Source organism: Nannospalax galili, unplaced genomic scaffold (genome assembly GCF_000622305.1).
Source record: "Nannospalax galili isolate Female #2095 unplaced genomic scaffold, S.galili_v1.0 scaffold525, whole genome shotgun sequence".
NCBI classification, from domain to species: domain Eukaryota; kingdom Metazoa; phylum Chordata; class Mammalia; order Rodentia; family Spalacidae; genus Nannospalax; species Nannospalax galili.
Window position 1 is genome coordinate 306,370 of NW_008353937.1, and position 10,708 is coordinate 317,077.

A 10,708-nucleotide genomic window follows, 5' to 3' on the forward strand; every position below is an offset into this window, starting at 1 on the left:
GGTCCAGCCGCAGCCGCAGCCTCCGGGCCCTAGCAGCCGCGCACCGGCCACACCTGCCTCTCTGCCCGCCGCCCCGCGCCCCGGTACCCGCGGCGCCCCGCCAGTGCCCGCCCCGCACAAGCCCGGAGCGCCAGCACCTGCGCGCAGATGGAGCTGGACCATATGACCACCGGCGGCCTCCACGCCTACCCTGCTCCACGGGGCGGTCCGGCCGCCAAACCCAACGTGATCCTGCAGATCGGTAAGTGCCGGGCGGAGATGCTGGAGCACGTGCGGAGGACGCACCGGCACCTGCTGACCGAGGTGTCCAAGCAGGTGGAGCGGGAACTCAAGGGGCTGCACAGGTCGGTGGGCAAACTGGAGAACAACCTGGACGGCTATGTGCCCACCGGCGACTCGCAGCGCTGGAAGAAGTCCATCAAGGCGTGTCTGTGCCGCTGCCAGGAGACCATCGCCAACCTGGAGCGCTGGGTCAAGCGGGAGATGCACGTGTGGAGGGAGGTCTTCTACCGCCTGGAGCGATGGGCCGACCGCCTGGAGTCCATGGGTGGCAAGTATCCAGTGGGCAACGAGCAGGCCCGCCACACCGTGTCTGTAGGTGTGGGGGGTCCAGAGAGCTACTGCCAGGAGGCTGACGGCTATGACTACACTGTCAGCCCCTATGCCATCACCCCACCACCTGCTGCGGGAGAGCTGCCAGGACAGGAGCCTGCTGAGGCCCAGCAGTACCAGCCGTGGGGGCCAGGTGAGGACGGGCAGCCAAGCCCTGGCGTGGACACACAGATCTTTGAGGACCCCCGGGAGTTCCTGAGCCACCTGGAAGAGTACCTGAGGCAGGTGGGCGGCTCTGAAGAGTATTGGCTGTCGCAGATCCAGAACCACATGAACGGGCCAGCCAAGAAGTGGTGGGAGTTCAAGCAGGGCTCAGTCAAGAACTGGGTGGAGTTCAAGAAGGAGTTTCTGCAGTACAGCGAGGGCACGCTGTCCCGAGAGGCCATCCAGCGGGAGCTGGACCTGCCACAGAAGCAGGGTGAGCCGCTGGACCAGTTCCTGTGGCGCAAGAGGGACTTGTACCAGACCCTGTACGTGGATGCGGAGGAGGAGGAGATCATCCAGTACGTGGTGGGCACCCTGCAGCCGAAGCTCAAGCGCTTTCTGCGCCACCCGCTGCCCAAGACCCTGGAACAACTCATCCAGAGGGGCATGGAGGTGCAGGATGGTCTGGAGCAGGCAGGTGAGCCAACTGGCACCCCATTGCCAGCAGACGAGGAGACCGAGGCCCTCACACCAGCCCTCACCAATGAGTCAGTGGCCAGTGACCGGACCCAACCTGAATAGAGGGGCAGCCCAGAACCCCAGCCTGCCTGCCACACCTAGCTTGTGGCCTTTGCCAACCAGGACTTGAGCTGGGGCTGACTCCCACAGGGGGTACCCTGTCAAGCAGGGCAACCACTCACCCCCTGGCCTGACTCGCAGGCACCTGCCACACAAATGTGCTACATGGTCTGAACATCCAAGAAGCCCCTGTCACCTGCCCCTCACCTGTCCTCCCTGGCCGGGTGGCCTCACCCTCCACACTCTTAGACCATCACAGAATGCTCCAGCTTCCTCATTCTGCTCCAACACCCGGGCCCTTTGGGCAATCAGGAAACTTGTCTGGAAGGCAGAGAACAGTAGGCACCAAGCTCAAAAGGCATCCCAGGGCAGATGCTTAAAGCAGAACCAGTTTTCCAAGGGAACCTCAACTTTGGCAGACGCATCCTGCTCCTGCAGACACGGCAGAGCCAGCTGGCACCCTAGCTGCCTCCCAGGGCAGGTGCCCAGCCTCAGGCAGCACAGCTCCCCTCCCAGGGGTGAGCTGAAGCCACAGCTGCAGGTGCAGCAGCAGACCTGACGTCCCAGCACCTCCTGGCCACCAGGTGAGCCCTGCCCCTGTGCGTGTGTGTGTGTGTGTGTGTGTGTGTGTGTGTATGTGTGTGTGTGTGTGTGTTGGGAGGGGGCAGAGCCAGGTCATTTTCCAGAGGACTTTTGAGTCTTAGCTGCAGGGATTGGGTGGGGGTGGTGTCATGGTGGGTGGCATTGTAGTGGGCTCTGGTATCCAGGGACCAAGGAGAGGGCTGAGGTGGGGGTAGGTGGCACTGGGGGAGTTTGCTGAGCCAGCTCATAGAGACCCTGTGCTTTCTCGCCCCAGCAGTGATTCACTCCAACCTCAGCTCCGTGACTCAGCCATGGCAGGCGGAGGGTCCCAGAGGGGCTGAGTCCTCACACCCAGCTGAGGCAGCAGCTGGCACCTTCTGAGCCAGGAGAATGACATCAGGTAAGGGACTCTTCATCCTCTGCCCGAGGCCACCCCTTGCCTGTTGTCCTGACCAAGGCCCCAGGTCTCAGCCACTCCCTAGCCCTCTGGATATCCGAGAGGCTTGGACAGGTCCCAGGGGTACCCTCGGGGCAGGGCAACCCACCACTCCTCCCTGATCCTTAGGGGAGTATGGCCTGCCATTGTCACTAACCACCCCACTGCTTCCCCTCTCCCTCAGGTCTCAAGGCTATTGAGAATTCTTTGCTGCCATGCCTGGAACCAGAACGGCAACGTCCCCTCCTCTCTTGAACCTGCCTACACAGAAGTTCCAAGACGGCAGAGAGACAGAGAAAACAAGGCACAAAGAGGAGGAGCCTGGCAGAGGGCAGAACCCCAGTTTAGCCTAAGAACTGGAGGTGAAGACAAGCCAGCGTGACGTCAGGGTCTGCCACTGTGCCGGTCCGCTGGCCACTAGCTGCCTGCCCCAAGCCACTACAGCTTGAGCAGGGTCCACATCCCTGGCCCTCTCAGCAGGGAACCCAGCTCGCTGCATGGCCATTGGCCCCTGCCAGACATTGTAGGATCCTTGAGGCTCAGGCCCCACGGCCCAGCCTCGGTCCAATTCCAGGCCCAACCTCAGGCCTTTGTTCCTGGGCTGCACCAGGCACTGCCCTGCCCTGCCCTGCCATTTACCCAGCTGGACCTCACCTCTGCCCCAGCACCAACCACCTGATGCCGGTAGCTTCTCTTGTCTGCAGTCTGCAGGCCTTGGTAGGGGTTCCTGTCTTTCTTGTCCATTGGGATTCTAGGTTCTGGGCCAGTTCTGGTGATGTAATAGATCCTCAACCCCGCACCACTGCCAGCCCTCCCTTCCCACCCCCAGATTTATTTTTTCACATAAGCCATAACCCATATCCATTGGCTGGCACAAGCTGTAGGGAGGCCCTGCCCGGGGGGCCTGGAGAGACCCTGGGGATCTCAAGAGGGTATGGCCATCTCCCAATCCCCACCCGGCCTTGAATATCCAGGCCATGCACCCATGCCATCTTACCTCACAGACTTTTATATATATATATATATATATAAGATTTTGTTATAATAAAACACTGAAACTTCTTGGAGTGCTTCTGCCATTTCTGTGACTCTGATTGACTCTAAACAAACCCCAGAGTCCTGGATCCCAGGCTTGGAAGACCCTCAGGGTTGGTATGTGTGGAATTTCTCCTGCAAGGCTGGGCCTGTCCAGCCTGCTCAGTCTGGAACCTGAGGACAGGGTCAGTTTCCTGGCCTGCAGGATGATGGACTTCATCTCTCTGGGCTTCAGTTTTCTCTGCAAAACAGGGGACCAGCTCTATCCATACATGGGCCCAAGAACTTGGGAGTGACCCGTGTTCAGCGAGAATGATCCCAAGGAGCCGTCTAATTCCTGGGTCATACTATGGTAGTCCAAGTTCATGGGCAGCTGGAACTTGAGCTGGGGTGCACAGGCTGAAGTTCGTCGTCAGCAGGGAGGCCTCAGCTCTGTACATTGGCTTTTCAGATGACCTTAAGCCCCTATTCTGGGCTTTTACAACACTTCCAATATGTGTTAACGTGTGTGGAGCACCACAGACTTAGGGGCTGTTTGACTCAGTCGCCCAATAAACCAGCACGACTGCAGGTGCTAGTCAGCTGCCCACTGACCCCTCTGCTGGGGTCCTGCTTTTCTGGGCCCCAGGCAGGGCAGCGAGGCGAGCCAGGAATGGCATCAACCCAGCCCAGCCCAGCCAGGTTGGCCGGGCCTGGGAAGAGGTGCACCCGCTGGTGCCTGGCAGCCCTCACAGCACCTGCCCAGGGGAGGACAGAGCCTGCCAGACATGAGCAGAGGCCTGGTGGGGAGGGGGGTGGGGAGGGCAGGTTACAGATGGAGCGGAGGGAGCTGCCACCAGGAAGTGTCATCACCCCTCCACAGGGCCAGCAGGTGCCCTGAGTAGCGTCAAGAAAGACCAAAGCCCGGATGAAAGACGCCTCTGCCCTTTCTCCCTTGTTTCCTTTAAATACTGAAACTGCTGACAATGGGGAGGAAAGTGGCGGAGGCGGAGGCGGGTGCCACGGCAGTGCAGTGCGAGGCCAAGGCAGCTTCTCCTGCTGTTACACTACTGTTCTCAGAAAACCCGGCCGGACGTGGTTTTCCCTTTTAGAAGTTTGCTGCCCTGATTGACAAGCTCTGCAAATACAAGCGATTTGAGATACAGTTGTTTCTACACCCAAGGAAACAGGCAAAGGGCCCCACAGGAGGTGTGACCCAGGGGCAGAGGGGTCCAGTCCACCCTCCTTTCCAGATCTTGCCCTACTGTGTGCCCCACCAGCTATCTACCCCCATCGATTGGGTTTCATGGATTGCTTGGTCTTCTCACAATAAGACAAGGAAACTGGGGCAGAGAGACGTGCTTGCTTCGGGCTCAGACCTGAGCTGGGCCTGTGACAGGGCCTCCAGAAAGCCCCTTGGGGGGCTTCTTCTAGACCTAGCTTAGCAGGAGGTTTGGTCAGGTGGGCATGGGCTCACATCGCAGGGTCTTCCTTTCTCTGAAATCAAGTCTGCCTCACCTGTGAGGGGGAAGGCAGGTGACGGCCACATGGTGCTCAGGATGTTACCAGCTGAGGACGGACTCACAAAGCAGATGTATAGGCACAGAGCCTCTGCCCCCTACAGATGTTGAGTTTGGGAGAGATGAAGGACCCCTTATAAAGGAGACAAGGAGGGTAAAAGATAGCTTCTCTGGGGATGGCGTGAGCCCTGTCTCCCTGGACTCAATGAGACTGAGTCTCAAGTGGGTAGGAGTCAGGATGCCATCTCAAGAGGGTCAAGACATGCCAGACCCTGTCCAACCTAATCCTGGCTCCCCACCATGTCCTGTCCTTCCCTCCCCATAGAGCAAGGAGCCTGGGATCCAGAGGCCTGTATCCTGTCAGACCACATTTGAAGACTGGCTCTGGGGCCCTAGCCCAGTTCCCAGTCTTGGGCTTGGTACAGGCTGGGTGTCCACAGGTGTGTGGGTGGAGGTCCTGGAGATGAGGTGGACAGGGAGGGAGGGAAAAGTGGCCAAGCACCTCGTCTGCGGCCAGAAGCAACCTTTCTCCTCTCCTCCATCCCTGCTCCGCTAGAGGCTCTCTGCAGTACCCTGCCAGGGCCCAGCATGTGTGGCTTTCCCTCAGAATGACCTCAGGGCACAGAATGGTGTGGCAAGGCTCCAGTGGGAGGGGGCAGGGGGCATGGTTCATTCTTCGAGGCTCAGGGAAGCTAGAGAGGTAAAGGAGATTTGGGAGGGGGGGTGACAGGAAGCAGGGACTACAAAGGTGCAGATGACCCCACTGCAGGCTGCCAGATGGTGAGCACCCACTGCCTATGTGCCCTTGCAAGCAGAGGTCTTAGCTTGCAGTTCCCAGGCCCCTGGGAAATCTACACCGCCAGCTCTGGGGCTGGTTGTCACTGGCAGCCACCAGCCAGCAGAGGATCAGCGCCTATGCTACTGTGACCAGCCATCCTGCCCTCAGGAGCTCACTGTCCATAGAAGGGCCCCATCACCAGTCACTTGAGCACCCAGGATGACTGGTGGCTCCATCTCTACTCCTGTTTCCTGACAGTAAGGTTCTGTGTCACACACCCCCCCCTCCCTGCCTAAGGCCCAAAAGGACAGATTTCTTTGAGGTTCTACTGCTGCACTGATTTCTGGGGTTGGACAAGTTGCACACTGCCCTGGGCTTCAAAAGAGAATGGAAAAGGTTTGCTGAGAAAAATGGATGGCCAGCACTAGCCAAACCTGGCCTTGTCTGTCCACAGGGCTCTCCTCCTCCTCCCTGCCTGAGGGCCCAAGGCTGGACTCCCTGATGCAGGATGGGGACAGTAGAGTCACAGAACAAGGAAGTGACCTTGAAGAGACCACCATGTCTCTGTCCCAGCCTGAGAGTGGAACTCAGAGGTGGTCCACAGGCTCCATGGTTTTAGGGCCTGTCTGGGAAGGCCTGTTCAAATCTTACCTGCTTCTACCATTGGTGGTGTGGCAGACACTCAGTGCCTTGGGAGGTGCTCACAGCCAGTGGCCCAAAGGGCTCCCCCTGCTTCAAGGGACCAACTCCAAAATGTTCTCTGCCCGGAGCTGGGAAGGGCCCAGGCCCTCTTTGCTACACTGACTCTCTCTCCCAACGTTACCTAGGACCTCTGCCTCGGGGAGCCACCTGCTGCACCCCTGTTCTTGGCTCTGCTTTCTGAAAAACTCCTGAGAGCCAGAGGCAGGAGTCAGTGGATCTGGGCTGGTGCTCACCGTCAGGAGCTGCCTTCCCTCTCCCAAGCCAGCCGCTCACCACATGGGATACTCACTGTTCCTCCGCCAAGGGAACATACCTTTCTCAGAGGCAAGGCGTTTCTTGCCTTTGCTCCTATGGTGATGTGGCATCCACCTGCCCCTTCAGTGAGGACTCAGGTGTGAACTTCCTTTGCTGTAGCCCCTCCACACTGTGGACCCCTCCCACTGCCCCACCTGTTCAGCTGAGTAAGACTGGGAACAGGTCTCCCCAACATGGTAGTAGAGCTAACTGCAGTCCTGCCCCTGGGGTTATCATCAGAGTCTCAAGACGTCAAGCTCGGTGGGTCCCTGTGACTGAGCCCTCGTTGTCTGGTCCCACTTCCTGAGCACAGAGCCTTCCTTTTAACAGTGGCTTCCTTCCTGTGTGGGGCAGCACAAGAGACAGGTACTGAGTTTACAGGGACCCTCGACCGAGGGTCAGAGAACTGTCAGGGGCGGGGGGAGAAAAGACAGGGCTCCACTTGAAGCCACCTGTCTCCTGGTCTCACTGACCCCTGTCCCCAGCCACGCGTGGAGCCCAACCATGAACCACTCATGACTCCTCCTCCTGGTCAGCTACCTTCTCGGTACCTCTCTCTGTTGGGCCACTTGCTGACCCCTCACAGGGGAAGGTGGAGGTCTCAGCTGCCTCCTCTCTTCCCGTCTGTCCCCAGCTCCTCCTGAGGGGTCTCCCACGCCTGTCAGAGCTCCCAGCTTGTGCCCTAGTTTTGAAGGCACGGGGCGGCATACATTAGCCTGCTTCCTCTGGGAAGGAGGCCAGGCACCCACTTGGCTGTGGGGGCCCAGATATGGGAGGAGCAGGCAGAAGACAGGGTCGTCTGTCCATTCAGCGCCCCCCCCCACATCTTTCTGGAGTGGAACCTCAGAATTGGAATGGCCATTCCTTGTGTGGATAGGGAAACTGAGGCCTGAGAGAGGCCAGGAGTTACCGGGTGAGCCAGATGGCCTCAGCCCTCACCTCAGGGCCTTTGATCCTCCTGCCCCATATAGCCCAAACCAGTATCCCCTCTGTGCCCCATGTAAAATGACCCCTGCCCAGATCACACAGGGAACCCTAGTGCTGACCCTAGCCAACTCCAGAGACTTGAGTGTAGTGTGGCAGCTAAGTAGTGGTTCCAGAGGTTGCCACCACGACCCCTTGTCTGCATGGTGGGGCTTGCCACCGGCAAGCACTGGTCCTCACCAGCTTTACTTTTTGCACCCAGGGCCTCCCGACCCTGCCTGCTGTCCCTCAGACACAGATGTCCTGGGCACTCCAGTCTCTGCCATCTTAGAAGAGCAGCCTGGCTTATTCTGGTTCCTCAGTGCACGTGGAGCAGTGGCCTCAGGCTGTGCCTTGCCCGGAGTTACTCTGTTTTATGAAACAAGACAGTTTCTTCATTTTGAGTGCCAGTATCAAGGTAGATAGCCCCTATCTTGTTTACACAGGAAACAAGCTCCATCTGTCAGCACACCAGGAGACACGAACTGATCCATTGTTTATGCCAAAAAAGAATTACACCTGTGCAGGCATCAGATTCCATCAGAAAGAGACACCTTACCAAGCACATCAGATGGAACCCCTCACCTGGGGTCATAGAGGAGGAGGACCCTAAGACAGAGATGTGGCAGGCACCCTGACCCCTTATCAGGTGGCTTGACAGGAGCCCCCTCCTGTCTCTAGGCTCCCAGAGTCTAGAATAACAGTCTGTCACCTGTGTGACCTTGACTGCTGCCGCTGCCCACCCCTGCTGACTTCTGTTCTTGCAATGCGGGTCTGTTGGGCCCTCCCCAGGAGACCTGGTGACCATTGTTGCTAAATTCTGTCTGGCGTTTACTCTGACATATCACATCCAGCAGCGGACTGCGGTCCCCAGTCCTACCTGGCTCTCACCAGCTGCTTCCTGGTGGTCTCTATCATTATATTACCAAAAGCATTGGGCTTCTGCTCTGAACTAGAAATGGCCCTTGCTCCTGGCCCCTCCCATTTCTGTACACTCCAGTCTGGGCTGCAGCACACCAGAGGCACCACTCTATGGGACCACTCGGATGTGCACTGTTTGCTTCTTGGATGCAACGAAAGTCCCCCTGGCATTAAAAGAGCTCTCAACATGAATTTGCCAATTGAGCAGCCTCAGCCCATGTCTCTAGGTGGCAGTCCCCTGCCCCCCAGATCCAGCCAGCACAGAGACCTGGATGGAAGACGGGGGCGGGGCTCAATCCCTTTCCCACCGTCACTGTCTGAGCTTCAGATCGCCACGATCCCATTTACTCCTCCCTTCTCCCAACCTCCTCCCTTGTCTGTCTCTCCATCTCTAATTCCATCTCATCTCTTTCTGTGTCATCCTGTCTGTTCCCTTCTGCCTCTGTCTCCTTCTGTTTGCTTGTCTCCCTTTGTCTCTGTGTTTCTGTCTCCATCTCCCCATCACTGACTCCCTGTCTCCCTGTCTCTATGTCTCCCCCACCTGTCTTCCTCTGATACCCTCTCTGTGACTCTTTCCCTGGCTCTGTCTTTATCTCTGTCTCCCTCTGTGTCTGTCATGTCTCTCTGTCTCCCTCTGTCTCTCCCTTCCCCTACCCCCTCCCCATCCTGTCAGTCCCTCTATCCTCACAAGGGTTGGGTAGGCCCTGCCCTCATTTCCCCAAGGGGTCCATCCCACTCCCCAGCCCTACCTGGCTCTCACCAGCTGCTTCCTGGTGGTCTCTGTCCCATGTCTCTGCACAAGTGCCTTCCCTTGACCTGCCCTCTTCCCAGGAGCACAGCCCTGGGAGGGCTGGGGCAGGTAGGTGTTCCCCCTCCACCCCCAGCAGCTGGGTCTGTGTCCCTCCCCATGTCCAGCCTGGGCCCTGAACTTGTGCAGAACAGGGGTGGTGGGTGTTCCAAGGGAGGCAGGTCTTGCTTGGCAACTGTCCCCGAAGACAACAGTCACCTGAGGAGGGAGTGACCACCCTGCTCTGAAATGGAGGACAGGAGAGTCCCTGCTAAGATGGCAGAAGTTGCTTCAGCTTGGAGCAAGGACAGGCAGGAACTCTGAGAGGCTTCTGGGTTCCCAGGGAGATGGGAGGGAAAGGCTGCTTCCCTTAAACTCTTGAATACCCTCCAGACCCCTGCTATTGTACCTCTTCAGGGGCACCTGCTGCCCCACCAGGCTGTGCCATGGGCGTGCTGACCATCCCCTCTGTCTTGGCACTTGCCTGGTGCTCCCTGAGGACAGGAACCCCCATGTTATCCCTGAGATTCCCCTCTCTGGTCAACAGCTCCCAGAAGTGGATTGGGGCCCGTACACAAGTGAGCCCTCCTGGGGACCCGGGCCCAAGCTCTAGCTGCTGGCAGTCTGGTGTCTTCCCTGCCAGGAGCAGGACTGTGAAGGAGGCTATTTTTAGTCTCTGTTATCCCCTGTAATTATTTTGTCTGCTTGGCCCTGGCACCTGGTCCAGTCCCTCTGGAAAATGTCAGTCGTCTCTCAATGCTCAGGGCAACTAGGGACGAAGGGACTGTGCCCTTGCAAGCCAGAGATGGGGACAATCACAGGGGTCAAGAGCATCCTCTATTCTCATTTCCTCCCTCCTCCCAGAGGCTCTGTTAAGTCCACAGCAGGTGACATGTTTCCCACTTTGCACAAGCCAGCAGGGCTTCACAAAAGATTCTGACGCCTCCTGGCAAAGGAGGCTGGGGTCTTTGGAAGGTGGGTTCCCCTTTTCTCTCTGGAGTGGACTGCCATGAGGAGGTGTCAGCGAGTGCTGGCCATGGCTGCTCCTCACACACTGGGTGGCCAGGCCACCACCTATGTGTGTCCTGTTTAGTGAGCCCTAGGGATACTGGCCACCTACCCTTGACTTGGGCCTGCTGGAGCTGTGTGGTAGCCTGTGCTAGGAGGAAGACAGTGAGGACAGAGCTGCTCAGGAGCCCTGGCCCGGGGCCCACCTCACGTTGGCTGCTCAGTTTTGAAACTGCTGTTCTCTACCATCTCTGCTTCCACCTCCTCCCCTCCGCCACCCTCCAGGCGTTGCTATGGGAACCAGGCTGGGGTACCCATAGCATCCCTGATGGCTAGGTCTCAGACCTGGGCAGGTGAGTGCATGTATG

General features: G+C 58.3%; 1 protein-coding gene across 2 annotated transcripts; it reads left to right on the top strand.

Moving 5' to 3' along the window:
• Nucleotides 1-11: 11 nt before the first annotated feature.
• Arc (activity regulated cytoskeleton associated protein) lies at nt 12-3,353 on the top strand. 2 transcript variants are annotated; one of them, XM_008851041.2, is made up of 3 exons: nt 12-1,919; nt 2,192-2,317; nt 2,538-3,353. In XM_008851041.2, the coding sequence occupies exon 1, from the start codon at nt 148-150 to the stop codon at nt 1,336-1,338; it is 1,191 nt and encodes a 396-aa protein (XP_008849263.1). In that variant the 5' UTR covers nt 12-147; the 3' UTR covers nt 1,339-1,919; nt 2,192-2,317; nt 2,538-3,353. The 2 variants fall into 2 exon arrangements, with proteins under 2 accessions (XP_008849263.1, XP_017658192.1); XM_017802703.2 differs by having other exon boundaries at nt 2,195-2,317.
• Nucleotides 3,354-10,708: the final 7,355 nt, after the last annotated feature.